General features: G+C 34.1%; 1 protein-coding gene across 1 annotated transcript; it reads right to left on the bottom strand.

Moving 5' to 3' along the window:
* Positions 1-192: 192 nt before the first annotated feature.
* Positions 193-11,871, bottom strand: LOC114316671 (aminopeptidase M1). Its single transcript, XM_028263350.2, has 19 exons — positions 11,299-11,871; positions 11,073-11,218; positions 9,573-9,675; positions 9,203-9,389; positions 9,026-9,119; positions 8,598-8,751; positions 8,262-8,366; positions 8,041-8,157; positions 7,724-7,837; positions 5,780-5,962; positions 5,278-5,599; positions 5,024-5,145; positions 4,845-4,942; positions 4,452-4,629; positions 4,259-4,373; positions 3,955-4,022; positions 3,783-3,860; positions 1,524-1,598; positions 193-629 (listed from the first exon to the last, which is right to left on the bottom strand). Exons 1-19 carry the CDS (start codon positions 11,524-11,526, stop codon positions 447-449), a joined length of 2,670 nt encoding a protein of 889 aa, XP_028119151.2. The 5' UTR covers positions 11,527-11,871; the 3' UTR covers positions 193-446.
* Between the last annotated feature and the right edge of the window lie 5,773 nt (positions 11,872-17,644).

Below are 17,644 nucleotides of genomic sequence, written 5' to 3'. Positions count from 1 at the left end.
AATAAATTTTTCAAACCCAAGCAGTTTTAAACTTATTTTCCAAACCATGCCGTTTTATTTTCACACCTTCACAAAACATGGGTTTGAAACATAAGTTCAAAACTGTTTTGGATTTGAGAGTTTGTTTTAAAATGGCTGGGTTTGGTAAATAAATAAATAAACTCACACAACAGCAATAGCATTACAGCAATGTAGAAAACCTAGTATATGATACAACAAAAGCAATATAGTACATAATAGTTATAGCCAAAGAGCTCAAGTGTCAAACACTATTGACTATGCCTCTCCTAAAGCAGAGTAGGCCAGCCATTATACAAGCGGAACCTTCCATGACGCGGGATTTAAATTTTATTCTCAGGGTTGATTTCATTACAAGAACCCTCACATAATCACTAATTAAACGTGCTCGATGTGAATATCATTGACTTAATTCATGGGTGAAGCGATCATCTAACGCGAGCTAGTTCTCTCACAAGCTCCTCTAGAGATTCTTCTTGTTTTATGTTTTCAACCCACCTCGCTTTGATTCTGATTTGCTCAATGCTTTGCTTCAAAATCCTAGCAAATGCAGTAATATCACGGCTAGCAAAAAACGCTTCCACTTCATCTGCCTTTTCATGGCTGGAAAACTGAAGCAAGACAAAGACATAAAAGGCCAATGCTTTGAATCAACCATAATCCTACATGTTGACTAGCAGTGATCCAAATAACTAGTCATTTTCAAATACACGTCCTCTTAGCAAAAACAATGAGAAAAACTTCCAAATATATATGAATAACTTCTTTCGACTCCATTTGGGTACTCCAAGGTTGAGGATGTTAAGCAATGATGAGCCTGATTATCCAAATGAATCCTACACTTCTCAAGTGGTTATTGTTATTTTGGTTTGTTGAGGTGTCTCTGCTTAATAATTCCTCCTTGACAAAGTCATTGTACTCCAAAATGATTTGCATGTTTGGTTGTGTTTTCGAATTATGTTTTCATTTTATGGAAAACACATCTAACATTTCTTGAAAACTATTTTCAGAAATCTCTCTCTGAAAACAACATAGTTGTTAGAAAATACCAAAAAGTCGTATTCAATTTTTCAAAAACTATTTTGCACAAAAAATTAAAACATTTGTTGTTTCCAAACTTTCCGTTTTTATTTTCAAAAACACGAAAAATGAAAATGAAGAAAAAACGAAAACACAACCAAACTAGTTTAATATTCCCATGGAATATCAACAGGACATGGCTGGACTCGAACACTAAGGATTATGTATGCCAACAGCATTTAGAAACTAGAGGGTTCTACTTTCTTCTTTTTAGTTATAAGTTACCAGTGTCAACTAGTTTTCAAACACACTCAAGTTCCCAGTTTCCTAGAAATCCAAAGGGAGAAAAAGATCTATTGAAATTCAAACTCGGCAATTTGTAAGCTGCAAGCAATGACTTGGATTGGATACTGTATAAATGAAAATAATAGCACACACAGATGCATCATATGTGCATTGTAAGTGTGTTGAGGGAAGTTACTTACTGGTGTGACGATGCCTCTAACAAAAGAGTGAAGTATTGGCCCAGCGCATTTTTCAAGGATTAAATCCCAGTTCTCCTGCATTCATTTCCAAACATATATATAACTCCATGAACCATAAAAATTCAGAAGATAAGGCGCATGCAATCAGCAATGTGAGGAAAGACAAACTAGAACAGTATAATTATTACTAGAACAATAATTTAGGGAAAATCCTTACTCAAAACCCACTTTTTATCAAAATTGAACAGGAACGTTTCAGTCATTCTGAATCATTCATGCGTGTTTATAGCTAGCATTTTGTTTTCATAATGACTTGTGACTTGTGACTTTACTGTGGCTTCCCTTCTTTTTCACAACATTTTGCAGATCGAATTTTCAAGTTTCGGTGATACTACATGCACCAATTGGTATAAAACTAGTATACCAACATGCCTTATGACATTATTACTAACCAAGGTTGTTAAAATCGGGATCCTGCGTTGGATCGTTCGGGGTGTTTATAGGATCGGATCGAGAATCGCAAGATTCTACCGAAAAAAACAAATTACATAATAATTTAATTTAAATAAATATTTCTTAAAAAGTATACAAAAAATGAGCCTATATTCTATTAAAAAGAAATGAAGATATTATGAAAAATATAATACTCCATGTAAAATGTAAATATAATATTATACAATAGAAAATTTGATGGTAAAAGTTTTGTATTTCATCAAAAAAGGAGGTGAAGAAGAAGAATTCTATAACAAAATACTTTACAATCTACAATAATGCATAAAAAGTGAAGAAAAAATATTTAACAAAGTTGGATATGAAAATAGATTAAAAACTCAAAAAGCAGCTTAACCGAATGATAAGGTTTGTCGTTAGCATCCTGGTGGAGCGGATTCAACTCACAAAAATAATCTCTCCAAAAATTGGGATAAAATTGCAATCATCTTACCCTCCTTCGACTCCGCTAAAGCTAAGTTTATTTTTTCGACTAGTTAATTTTCTTAAATTACCGCAATATTTGAATGTTTGTTTCCTAGTTTGTTTTTTTTTAATCTATTTGATTCAATACTACTTAATTTTTATTATTTATTTTGATCACATAAATTGATATTTAGACAACAAACATAAAATTTACAATAAAATATGTCATACAATACAATACAAAACAAGGCTTGTAAATCGGATCGGATAGGATTGGATTCGGATCGGGATTCCATGATCCTATAAGATCCCATTACCAGAATCGAAAGATCCTACCTATAAGGAATTTTTTACACGATCCGGATCGATTGTACTCAAATAGATCGTAAGATCATAGGATCGTAAGATCCGGATTGGGATTTTGATAACCATGTTACTAACCCCACCCATATTATAAATTACAAATATCCAAAATCTCTAAAATTATACCACATCATCTATTAGTACACCAATTGGTATACCAATTAGTGCATATAGCATTATTCTTCAAGTTTTGGTAATTTTCAAGGGTGGCTTAAATGCACTCCAAAATTATGATTGGACACCCCATTCTCAAGACACTCCATTCTCAAATTTGATTTTTCTTCTTTTTCTTTGAACACCCCAATTAATACCATCCCTACCCCCACCCACCTCTGACGCCAGCGCCACCTCTGTCACCGCCTACCACACCCTCCCCTTTCCTCATGGCCGCTTGTCCTTCCCTTCCTATGGCCTGCCTTCGCAATTTCTCCCTCTCTCCGTCATGATTCTCAGTCTGCTCTGTTTGTGATTCTCTATGTCCTCTCTTGCTCTGCTCTACTCAATCTTGATGATTGGTGGTGGCGGAGGAGGGGAGAGGCGGGGGGTGGCCTTGGAGGGTGGAAAAGGAGTAGGGTAGGGGTGGGGGTGGGGGTGGGGGTGGTGGGAGGGGTTGGCCAGAGCTGAGGAGGGGCGGGGGAGGCTGACCGAAGCTCGGGGTGGTATGGGTGCTGTGGCGGCAACTGGGGTGGACGATGATGGTAGTTGCCACCAGAGTGGGGGTTGAGAAAAGGTAGGTGTCCAAAAATTTTAGGGTTTTTGTACTTCATTGAAATTATACATGATGGTGTAATGGTATTTATAAAAATCATTAAATGTGGATTGTCTAACCAAAATTTTAGGGTGCATTAAGAGGCTCCCAATTTTCCCAATTTTTCATAGCATGATATTTCCCAAAACCCCAAAATCACCACTATAGCAGTAACTGTCAACATGTTATTCATTTATTATCTTGAATCTGTAGCCCAGTTTCCATGTACATACTTTTAACCATTTCCATGCTGTCTTGCGCCCTTCTAAGCTTAATCCGGGTAATATATACAATCTATCTTGACCTCGAACCTGAGGACAAAATGATGAAGTCAATAACTAGAATAGTGGAAATAAAATTTTGATAATTGTCAAAAACTGTAGGGTACTAGACAAGTTGTGATACCTCATCAGATAACATGAAATTCAAAATCTCCAAAACTATATCGGGGTCTGGACAAGATGCGATACAACCTGTAGAAGTTAAGAATGTGAATATATATAACCCTAAATCCACGCACGGTTTCTGTGATGCGACATCCCACATAGCCTGGATACAGTTGTAATGTGTGTAATATATAAGTGTGAGGGCACCCTCACCTCAACAACTAGCTTTTGGGGTTGAATTCTACCCATGACCGTGCAACAGTTTTAACCAGATGACACGATATATAACAAATGCAAAAGAAAATGCCATAATTGAAGCTTACGCAGAACCCGGGCCTTTTCTTGCATCGCCTCTGCTTCCTTGTATACATTTATTAGGGATTCAAGCCCGCTCCTATTGCTAGTATTGGCATTCCTCATTACAGCAACGTAAGCAGCCTTTAGGACAAAATTTCCAAATATCAGCACTTGAAATGTCCACAGAATTAAGTATAACGATCAATTTGAAATGTTTACCTTTCTACAGTAAACCGGAAGAAGCGTAGTGTTTCGATCACCCAAGTATGCTTCAAAGCGCTTCGTTGCTTCAACAATGGTACTGTCATGGCCAAACTTAACCAAGGCCAGCAAAACTTCTTCTCTCAACATCGAATTCAAATGGTTCTCTCCTTGGATAGGTTCCCAACCTAATTTTCTGCAAATAATAACGAGCAAATATGATTTTAACTGTGAAATAAGAAACTCAAATCTCTTGATTTGTTGATTTATTTAATTTTTTTGTGCTTCTAAACCCCAACCCAGGCACTTGGGCAAGCATATGAATCATTCATTCTTTAGTCAAAATTAAGATGATTGGTTGAAATCAATCAGCATACAAACATGTTAATCAGATATAGTGGATCTTCTTACTCAGCGGAGAAAAGGAGGAGATCAATGAAAAATTGTTTCATACGATTTGCTAAATTCGGTACGGCATCACTTGCGATCTTCGCAACATTAGAACTTATCTGTCATGCATACAAAAACTAAAAAATCAAGTTGAAAATCAATTGTGCAATCTATGGTAGATATATGGTAGAAACCTTTACATTAATGATTCGTGATAACACGATATAATCAAGCTCCTTTCTGTATACGTTCATCAAGGAAAGCAAAGATGACAGTGGCACTTCACACGCCTCACAAAGAGCATACGTGTCATCCAAAATGCCTGAAAAATGGTATGAAAAGGAAGTTACAGTTTAAATGGAGAGTACGTATGTTGTATTTGTTGAGATGAGTTAAGGAAAATAGCGAGATTCCTAGTAAACTACTATATCAAATATATTTAAAAAGTATGCACCAAATTTATCTGCTGCAGACAAGCAATTGTCCTCGATAGCTTTCCTTAGTTGTGCAGTGACTTTTTCATCATATTTCACCCTATAAAATCCAGTCTGCCCAATATTTAATTTGACCCAATAATTTTCATTAAATTTCTCTTGATTCTTCTCCTCAAAAGAGCTTGAATTGCCATCAGAAGAATAAAACAGTCCGGATATATCCAACTTGCCAAATTTTGTCTCTAAAAGAAAATTCTTTTTCACGTTGCATGAACCAACCGACAAAGTTATTGGGACAACCCAGCAATCATCAGAGTGCAAACCAGAAAACAAAAACTGTGACTGCAAATTTCAAAAAAAAAAAATGTTTATTAAACATGAGAGAGAGAGAGAGAGAGAGAGAGAGAGAGAGAGAGAATCGTATAAAGATGATTTTGTGACTGCCTGATCCATAATGCTTTTATATTTGATTCTCGATCAGAAAGACAAGAAGTAATAATAATAACAATAAATCAAGAAAACCTGTTCAAATTCTAAGTTAAAATCTTCAAGTTTAACAGAGATAACTGGATAGCCCTTTTTCTTCGTCCATGTGTCCATCATTGTGTTCACTTGGATGCCAGATTCTTCCGAAAGAACACTCCACAAGTCTTCTGTCTTTGTGTTTTTGCAAGCGTACTTCTTCATGTATGAACTTAAAGATTTCTGTTTGTAGACAATGTGATAAAGTTAAGAGAAATAATAAGGATCCTTTTGTTGCATGAACAGCTAACAAGACTGTTTGAATTTAGAATCCTGCGATAATAAGGATCCTATTGTTGCATAAAACTTGAAATTTGGTAGATAGTGGTATGACAAGTCACAACAGGAGAAACGAAAATAAAGAATACACACAAAAGAAACGAAATTTTGTGGTTCACTAGATGAAGACATAAATTAAGTATGAAAAATAACCAAAAGTAGTTTCCAATTTTCCACTTTAATAAGAGTTCAAAAATCATATTAGATCAGCCTGCAATCCAATCCTAATAAATAGATTACCAAATCCGAACCCAAGTGAAATAGTGAGAGAGAGATAGCAATGATTCTAGCTGTAACTTTTTTTTTTATAAAATAGTTCTGGATAAAACCCAAAATACTAGCAATATCAAAACTCATAGCCACTGTAAAAATAAAATAATAATAATAATTCAAGAAAAAGCCTAGGAACCAAGGTTTTAAAAAGCGGCCGCAACCGTTACGTAACGCCGTTACGTAACGGTTGTGGTAGTTACCGCCACCCGTTACGCCCGCTTTTGCAGTGTGATTGAGATTCACAGGTGTATCGGCCGTAGCGGCTGCTATAGCGGTCGTAGCGGTGCCGCAACGGCCGTAACGGCCTGTTATGCACCGTTACATAACGGTTCCAAATTGCTTCTTTCGAAAAAAAAAAAAAAAAAAAAAGAAGTTGAAAATGGGGGAAGAGAGATAGAGAGAGAAGAGGGAAGATAGAGGAACGAGAGATAGAGAGAGAGAATAGGGAAGATGAAGAACATGTTATTGATTTGTTGAAGTTGTAAGACTTATGCTATTCTATTCAGCTGCTATCACTCAACCATTTTGTTTGTGTGTGTCTATCTATATATTGTTTGAAAATAATAATAATAAATATGGTCATTATCTATTTAGCTTGATTAAAAAATATATATATATATATATATATCTATATATATATTTAAGTTTTTATTTATTCTCTTACTTTTGTCATTGTTTATCTTATATATAATAGTTAGTGATTGATTTTTGTATAATATAAAGTCATTAATTAAAATAAAATGTAAAAAACTCAATTTATAGTGATTTAAAAATATGAAATATATTGGATCAAACTTAAAAATTTATCAAAATTGATCAATATTTATTTTAAAACCCAATAAATATGATCATGGAAAAAAAATGTGTGTATCGGCAAGTTTTTTTTAAATTGTGCGAAAAATGAAAAAATTCACGATTCCGGTTACCGCAACCGTTACGCTACGGCCTTTACACCCTGCAACCGCAACGGCGCCACCGCCACCGTTACGGCGACTGCAACCGCTTTTCAGAACCTTGCTAGGAACACTTGCTGGCAATAGATGTCCTTTTTCCTGCCTACTAATCTATAGCGACAACATGGATCCAGGACATAATCCTCGACATAATTGTAATATTTTAGGGTATTTATGAACTACCTCGCGTCATTAAGATAAGAAAATTAGATAGCTGCCACAGCTCAACAAGCGCATCGTCGCATCATCTACCACATAATTAGATTTGAAATACTATTTAAGGATCTCTAATTTAATGTTTAATAGGCAATAGCAGGTTTATGACAAATTGCAAATGGAATTTGACTATATATTTACAGATTACATAGAATGAATAAGTAATTTATATGACTAACTACTAAACAATATCCTCATAATTTCATAAATGAAACATTCCCACCTGGAAAACGTCATCACCAAGATAGTCCATTAACATTCGAATAACAGCACATCCCTTTGTATAGGTTATATCATCAGCAACTTCATCAATTGAACGAGCATGATGTATCTCCACCTGCAAAGATATGCTCACCAACATCAAATGGACAAAACTGGAATTCATGGTGCACTTTCAAACAGCAATACTTGTTGAGCTCCAGTAATGTTGCTTTGATTCTCAAAAATAAACTTCTTAATGTCATAACCATATAAAGGGTGTTAATTGTAAATCACCAGCAGGTGATGCATACATACGCTTTCAAGGAAACCTATTTTTACCTCTATTGGGTGTGAGGTTTCCAATGCATCCAAATGTAAACCCCCAGCAGTGTCTTCAAGAAATTTAGTCCAGATTTCCCACTCAGGAAATAAGGTGTCAGTGACTAAATAGCTCACCTGGATAAATAAAATTAGGAGGCAGTGCAGATATAACATCAAGTCCAAGGATATGCCCAAAAAGCAGAAGCAACGAAGTAGAAAGACTAAGATTAAAGAACTACCCATGTTGCAAAACCTTCATTAAGCCATAAATGAGTCCACCATTCCATTGTTACCAGATTGCCAAACCATTGATGTGCAACTTCATGTGTCACCACAATTGCAAGCTGGCAGAACAAAAGTATTCAATAGAAAAACCTTGGTAAAAACTAGTACTTATTTCTATGAATATAAATATGAAGGGAATGAAGATGAAGTACACATAAAATAATCAGCAAAAACCTTCCACCTCTATTCTCAAAGTTTAAAAAAAAAAAATTGCGGCAAAAAGGTTGGTGCTTTTTAATTTTTTTTTAATCTTGGAATCATCAAATTATGAAAGAGAAGACAGCACTTGCCCTCTGTTTGTTAACAGCTGTAGAATACAAATTATCATAGAGCAGCTCAGATTCACGATAGGTGATCAAGCCATAATTCTCCATGGCCCCATACTGAAAATCAGGGACAGCAACCATATCCAGCTTAGGAAGAGTGTAAGGCATGGAGAAGTACCTAAACAGTAACCAAAATTAACAAAACAATTGAAGAAAATTTACAGTGGTTCCAGAAGTAGAATGTACACCACATAACAGAATCAAAGTTGTTTTTTGAGATAGAAAAAGGAAACTTTCTCAGACTTGACATTGTCAATTATCACATCTATGTTCAATTTTCTCTATCATACTTCTTGTGTGTTGAACTACGTGGTAAATTGATTCAACCTAAACAATCTTCTCCATAAGTTTCTAGTATTATTTCACAACAAATTAAGGTTGGAATTACTTACTTCTTATATATATCAAGTGCCTTCACTGCAACATCTAGAGCAAATCTTCCTTGATCACTCTTACCAACAGGGCAGTACGCACGAACCTTAATCCCTACAAGAGAATCAGAGAAACTATGGAACAGAAACAAAAATCTATTAAACAATTTAAATAAACCTTTTAACTCGTATGCATACCATCAGCCGTTGTTTCTTCTATATGATCAAATAAACCAATCACAACAGCCACCAGATAAGTTGACATAATTGGTGATTCTTCAAAATGTACTGTTTTTAGATGCCCGTTAAGCTTTTCGTGGACAACTGGCATATTAGACAATGCAGTCAACTCGGATGGCACGTTCAGTGTTATCTTGAAGGTGGCCTGTTTTAAGAACCATGTACGTTTCAATTGAACGTATAAGAGAAAAGCACAAGCAGAATTATGATAGATTATGATAAATCTACCCTTTCAGTTTTTCTGGATTTTGGTGGTTTTTAATTCAGCTCCATAAACTTAAAGCTGTAAATTGCAACAATGGAAAAACATAAAAGCAATTAAATGAACCTTGAGAGCAGGTTCATCCCAGCAAGGAAAACACCGTCGTGCCTCCACTGCTTCAAATTGAGTCGACGCCATATTCTTCTTCACTCCACCATCCATATATGTACTATTAAAACTCAAATATCAATTCATGTGTATAGAAATATCATAGAAATCTAAAAGGCTCTGGTGGGTTGCTAAGAAAGTCATTCCTTTTCAAGTTCTCCTTATCTGAACCAAGAACACTAAAATTTCCACTCTACTCCAAGTCTCCAACCATTACAAGTAATTGGCTCAGTTTACCTGAGTTTTAATCATTTTTTTAAAACACTAATCCATTTGGTAAACTACGTGAAAAAAGAAATATATATGATTATGGTCTCTCACTTGGATGAGAAAATAAAATAAAAAATGATTGTGAATTTTCATAATTGTGTTAAATAAAAAAGAATATATATATATCATGTTATTTTTAATGTTTTCTATTTTGGACAATTTAGATATTTTGAAAAAAATTAAATAACAACTTTCATTTCTCATCAAACCTGAAATAAAATGTAATTTCGTTGAGTTTTCATAACTTATTTTCTGATTATTTATTTATTTATTTATTTGAAAAATTGGAAACTAGTGTGACAAAAATAAATACAAAAAATATATTTTTGAATTTTAAAAAATGAAATAATTAGCATTTTTTATATTTTTATTTTCTTTATGAGATGAGTTTTAATTTTATTTTATTTTTCAAATAACAAATTCTCAAAACTAACCAAACAAACCTATAATTCCCTCACTATTTACCATCTTAATCATCAAAAACTAATGATAAAAAATTTCTTTTTTTCTCCCTATCTTTTTTAATTTGACCAAATCCTTCAATCCAAGCGGACCCAAAACATAAAGGGTAAATTACGCCAGTAGTCCCAATACTTTGGTCCTTGTGTCATTTTGGTTCCTATAATTTCAATTGGCTTGATTTTGACATTGAATTTATGATTTTGTCTCAATTTAATCCAATTGATTACAACTATTAATATTTTTTTAAGAGTGATGCTACGGATTTCAAATAATCCACCAAACCGGTGTGGGACCTACACACGTGGTTTGTGTCGGTCCCACACCCATGCGGTTTGGTAAAAAAAATGATAGATTATTCTGGATCCATAGCATTTTTCATTTTTTAATGAAAAAATACATACATTAGTGGTATTTGTCATAATTTGAAGGGCAAAAATATAAACTTAACTTGTCAACCAATTCAGTAATAATTTCTATCAAAACACTACCGATATTATTAATTGGATCAAATTGACACAAAATCTAAAATAAGGGGCCAAATGTTGAACCAATTGAAAGTGTATGAATAAAAATGACAAAAGGGTAAAATATAGGGACTATTATTGTGATTTTTCCAAACACAAAAGTACGAAGCTTTTTTTTCACCATTTTCCCTAGTTTTCTCAAGAATCAAGTCAAACAGAAGGAAAATAAAATAAAAAAGAGAAAAAGAAAAAGAAAAAGTACCCACTGTAGAAACCCCTCATGTGTACATTAAGCACACCAGAAAAGCTAATCTCCAGAACTCCATCTCCTACAACAAGACCCTCATCGAAGACCAAAATCAGTATCTCATCATCACCGTCCAGCACCACATCCGACGGCACACATTTCTGCAAAATCACGAAAACCCTTTGATCACCACAGCAGATATGAATATGGGGATTGCGAATTTGGCGGGTAAATTGAAAACCTGGTTCTGGGGGTTAGTGAAAGAGGCTTGGTCGATGACGAGTTCAACCGCATTCAAGACGATGAATTTGGTGATTTGGAGGATCGAGAGGTTGATTTGGACAGTACCGGAAAAAGTACAAGCAAAGAGATCGGGATTTAGAGTGAGATCGTAACGATTTGGGATTGCGAATTTGGGAAGCCTGGTTTGATTTTTGAATTGCTCAATGCTCTGTTTCTCTGCCTCCATGCTCTCTCTCTCTCTCTCTCTCTCTGAGTGAGTGAAGTGTAGTTTGAGGGGGGAGGTATGGATTATGTGGATAAAGAGTAATGCTCTCTCTCTCTCTCTCTCTCACTCTGTTTTCAGAGATTTCTTTTCAGAGCCGCCATGTTTGAAATACAGTGGTTGGCCGTGATGTCTCAAGAAATTATTCATTGCCCCCAACAACATTGGTTTACGCCAGTTGTCTTCTCAAACGAGACAAACAAGTAGTGGGAGTTTTTATTTCAACCCATTGGAGCCTCTCCAACCCAATCCTGATAATGAAAATAATTTTTTTTATTTAAAAAATAAATATAAAGTATGCTACTATTCATTTAAATGTCAATTCCAAACTTTTAAAACCATTCATTCTCTTTTTATCAAAAAATAATTTTTGTTCATTAAGACCATCTCCAACGGTGAATCAAAATTGGTATCAGATTCAAATTTTGATGAAAAATGTATTTTTTTATGCTCCAACCGTTGCACCAGATTGATATCAAAATGAGATTTCAGCAAAAAAAACATCAAACTGAGAATGAGACACAGATTTTAGAGCATCTCCAACGGTAACTCAAATTTTTCACCAAATTTGAGTAAAAAATGACCCATTTCACAAAATTGATATCACTCGCTCCAACGGTTCACCTTTCACCAAATCTATCCCGGGACAACCGGGTGGTCGACCGGCCGGTTGACCGGTTAGGCAAAATTTTTTTTTTTTTTTTTTTTTTGCGAATTGTCTGAACTTTTTTTTGAACTTTCTGAACTTTTTCGGGACGACCGGGGTGGTCGACCGGCCGATCGACCGGCCGGTTGACTGGTTAGGCAATTTTTTTTTTTTTTTTTTTAACGGTTTGAACTTTTTTTCCTGAACTGTTTGAATCTTTTACTGGTTGACCGGTGTACCTCTTTCAACGGTCAGTAACAATAATTTGGTAAAATCTGTGTCTCGTTCTCAGTTTGATACTTTTTTTGCTGAAATCTCATTTTGATATCAATCTGGTGCAACGGTTGCAGCTTGAAAAAGTAAGTTTTTCATCAAAATTTGAATTTGATGCTGAGTTTGGTTCACCGTTGGAGATGGTCTTACCAAATCACAGATTTTACCAAATCACTGTTACTGACCGTTGAAAGAGGTACACCGGTCAACCAGCCGGTCAACCGGCCGGTTGACCAACCGGTTGATCAACCGATCGACCGATTTCCTTTAAATTAGGTAGGTTCAAACCGGTCAAAAAAGGTTCAAACAGTTTTAAAAAAAAATTATTTTTTGCCTTACCGGTTGACCGGCCGGTCAACCGGCCAGTCAACCAACCGGTCAACCGTCTCTCAATTTACCCTTCTGAACAACTTCCAATTTTTTCCAGTGTTTGGAAAATCCACACAAACCTCAGTACAGTGGAGGAATTGTAGTGAACCCAGAGTTAGATGATGGATTGAAGGGCTGGACAGTGTTTGGAGATGCAAAAATAGAGCATAGAGCATCGAAAGGAGGCAACACATTCGTTGTCGTGAGACACAGACACGAATCGCATGACAGTTTTTCACAGAAGTTTCAATTGGAGAAGGGAATGCTCTACACCTTTTCTGGTAATTAATTAAAGTGTTCTTGGTAAATTTATCAGCATTGTTAATGTACAATTTAAAGCTGTGAAAAAAAAAAAATTACTCTTACCGGTGGACCGGTGAGTCGACCAATCGGTCAACCAATCGGTCGACCCACGAGATTTGATACAGGATTTGATGCACCGTTGGAGCTAGGGATATCAAATTTAGTGAAATTGATCATTTTTTACTCAGATTTGGTGAAAAATCTGATTCACCGTTGGAGATGCTCTAACATATATTTAACTTTAAAATTTTTGTAAAATATATTTAATATTATACTCATTTTGAAGGTATGATTTCACATTTTTTAATGATGTCAATTTTATAAAAATTAAATTTACATATTAAAAATTATTTGTAATATAATAAAAAATATAGAATGAATAGTATTTTGGAGGGCATCATTTATTTTTCATCATCTCTTCATATTTGGAGGATCAACTCATCCTCCTCCCAAATATAAATGGGTTTAGAGGATGGATTTAAGGAACAAATCCTTTATATTTGAAGTTATGGATGATGCATTGGAGATGCTCTAATACTCAAGTTGTGGCACCGTTTGGATGGAAGCTAAAAATGATGAGGAAGTTTTTTTTTTTTTTTTTCGTGTGTAAGTACGGCCTGTTTTGGAATTTTTTAAATTAAAAAGTAAAAAGTAAAAATACTTCTACTTCTGTTTTAACTTTTAAATAATTAATTTTTTTTAATTTATTTAAGTTATTTATGTCTAATAGGTTGTTGGCTTATTTTTTTTATGAAGAAAAATATTATAAATGCGAACGTGCCAACAAATATTGAAAATTTCTTATAGATTCAATTCAAGTCAATTATCAAGCGATTATATTGACAGTTCTTTTGTCTCAACGAAGAAGATTTCAAAATTATTAAGTGTAGAGAAAATAAAAATTAATAGAAGAATAAGAGAGACGAAGAAAGATGATTGAGTAAACAATCAGAGTGATTGAGTGAACAATCAAAATAACAATTACTTACTTTTATTCCTATGTTTTGAAAATGAAGTACATAAAATAAAATATAGGAAATATAAATTGACAAGAAAAATATAAATCAATTGTCTTTGATTGTTCACTCAATCACTCCGATTATTCATTCAATCATCTTTTCCCGTCTCCCTCCTTCTTCTATTAATTTTTCTTTTCTCTACACTTGACAATTTTGAAGTACTCTTCATTGAGACAAAAGAACCGTCAATATAATTGCTTGATAATTGGCTTGAATTTAATCTGTAAGGATTTTTCAATCGTTACTAGTACGCTCGCATTTATGATATTTTTCTGCATAGAAAAAATAAGCCAACAAATTTTATCCCAGCATCCATTAAAAATGATATTTATTTGAATTTTATAAAGGCCGAACCAAACACATGACTAATCTAAGTAACAAAATGCTTCGAATAATATTAACAAAGTGCTTCAAATGATATAAAAGCACCAATAAGGCACTTCGAATGAGTATGAAATTATGACTAGATATCTCAAATTACATATATGCCTTGAAGGGATATTACATATATGCTTCGAATTGGCATCAATCTTTTAAAGAAAATTAAACAAATTTTGTTTACTTGTACTTTAAACACTTAGAAAATTTGAAATCCTTTGAAGTATGTTGATGTTGCTTGCACTTAGAATCATTCAGAACCTCATATTTTCAATCTAACAAGTTGTTACACACGCTAGCTATTATTGACTAATAACAAGCTTCGAAGGTGGTATAGATAACCAAAATCATCCTTCGAAGGTCGAAGGTACCGACAAAGGACAAATTACATTCTTGGAAATACTTGACAAAGTTTCGAAGGTTCACAACCACCATTATTGTTTCTTCGATGTTGTTGTTGATGGAATATGGAGTGCTTCGAAACTTATAAAATTATGACAAAAGGGCTTTTGAATAAACTTTTGGCCAACATTGTGGTTATTCAAATTTTGTATGTTCTAGTTCATACAAAATTAATATTAATGAAAATATTAATTTTGTGTTTCGAACCAATTATTAATTCTCCGAAAACACCAAAATCGTTGTTTTCCAAACTAACTTGTGTAAAATACTAGTTACATTTTCATGTAATAAATGACTATAAAAATGTTTATCAGTAAAGTCACTGATTATCATGCAAAAAATATGCATTATTCGACAATTAATTAATGCCATTTTACATATATTTGAAAGGAGGTACACATTTTGAAAACTTTCTCGTCCTACTGGGCATGCCAAAAACTTATTGGTTTATTTTTCCTACAAAGGATAATATCATAAATGTGAGCGTGCCATTGAGGATTGAAAAATCTTTACAGATTAAATTCAAACCAATTATCAAGCAATTATGTTGACAATTCTTTTGCCTTAACGAAGAGGATTTCAAAATTGTCAAGTGTAGAGAAAAGAAAAAATAACAAAAGAATGAAAAAGACAGAGAAAGATGGTTGAGTAAACGATCGGGATGATTGAATGAACAATCAAAGCAACAATTACTTACCTTTGATCTTATGCTTTGAAAATAAAGTGCACAAAATAAAATGCAGGAAATATAAATTGACAAAAAAATAGAAATCAATTGTCTTTGATTTGAGTTTCATCCCTTTACAATGTAGTCATGAATAACTATTTATAGGCAAACATTTGTAAGAAAAAACTACTTAAAACTACCCACTCTTCCACCTCCTCCATTTCATATTCCATGATTTTCCATAACTTCCTTCAACCTTCCTTTCATACTCCATGTTCTCTGTCATCTTTCAACATTTCATAACTTTTCATACCTCAAAATGAGTAGAAGAGTGCCACATGTCCTGCAATTATATAAATAATAAATAATAAAATTATAAATTTATGGTGCCAACATAAGCTATAAGTAGAAACTGCACCAAATAGTCTAGCACAGGCTTTCAAATCAAAATAAGCTATAATCACTCCCAAAAGCTATAACAAACAGTCCCTACATCTTCAACGTTTTATTTATTTTCGTATTAAATTTGAGCAAAAATTAAATTTGATTTGATATGATGAGTTCCAACGATAAAGAGTAAGTTTTTATCAATTCAACCAGTTGTCCTGTCAGTCACCCGATGAAAAGTAAATTTTCATCAAATCTTTTTATAAAATTCATAATTCATCCCAAAATTCGGTTGACAAACAAGTTGTCTTGCGAGTCATTCACCAACGGCCACTTGCAAAATTTGATAAAAAGATAAAAGTTTTTTTAATTTAATAAAAAATATAGCACTCCATTTATTTGATATCAATTTGATGAAATGGTTGGAACATTATTTTCATTATTTTTTTAATCAAATTTAAATTTAATAAAATATTTGAAGAATGATTGGAAATGGCCTAAGTTTTATTATTATTATTATTATTTATTTTTTATTTTTTTGAACAAGATAAATTTATTAAAAACAGAACCAGAACCAGAACCAAATACAATTAGAAGTCTGGGACAAAAAAGCAAGCTCAGGTGGGTGGAGATGCCTAAGTTGAGTGAGAAATAATGAAAAAATATGATAAATAATGACAGAAAATATTCTCACATCTATCTCATTTATCATTAAAATTGTGAAATTTAGTGAATAGAAATTGATTAATTGTAAAATATTTATAATATTAAGATTATTTCTTAAAAGGTAATTACAAATATACTCCTTGATGTTTGCTTAAAATATAAATTGTCACTGCTTCTTGTGGTTTAAAAAAGGGAAATTTATCAGAAAGTCCGATATGGCAAAATTATATTCCATTTGGTCCCATGAATAATTTGTTTGATTGAGCAGTCCACGATAGTAGAGATATCTTACTGATAACTCATTTTTAAAATTATATTGTTATGTGGGGGACAAATATGCCCTCACATCAATTGTGGGACGCCAACAATGCTCAAAAAGAAAAATAGAGAGACCATTTGATGATGTGAATAATGATCGAGAAACCCCCAGATCGACGTGAACAATGGGCACAAGATGATCGTCAATCCGGAAGGTCGGTGTACCATGTCGGCCCTGCGAATCTTCTTCTTGGTATTGAAAACATCGTTTTTGTCGTTGTTCTTGACGTCGATTGAAGCTTCGGTGACAGAGGAGTCTTCGATGGTCTTAGATTCGTCGATCGAAGCGTCGTTGCTAGAAGGATCTGAGGGTGCCTGGTCCTATAGTTGTTATGGGTCAGGGGTTTTACTATGATTTTCCTCTTTCTGCATGGTTGGGATTGGGATCGGGATCGGGGTCGCGGTCGCCATTGATGTAGCTGATAAATGATGTGATGAGAGAGAGAGACGAAGGAGTTGGGTAGCTAATCTGGGATGGGAATCAGTGGGATTGGCTGAAGAACGGTGGAATCGCTAGGACAAGAATCGGTGGAATCGGTGAGATTGAGAACCAGATCTGTGAACCTTAGGGTTCCACACACCAACCAGATCATTCACAACACTCCACCAGATCTGTGAACCTTAGGGTTCCACACACCAACCTTAACCCACACA

This window comes from Camellia sinensis, chromosome 15, assembly GCF_055761805.1.
Source record: "Camellia sinensis isolate YWXY chromosome 15, ASM5576180v1, whole genome shotgun sequence".
NCBI lineage: Eukaryota > Viridiplantae > Streptophyta > Magnoliopsida > Ericales > Theaceae > Camellia > Camellia sinensis.
The sequence above is the reverse complement of the archived record's forward strand: the minus strand, read 5'-3'. Positions and strand labels throughout refer to the sequence as shown.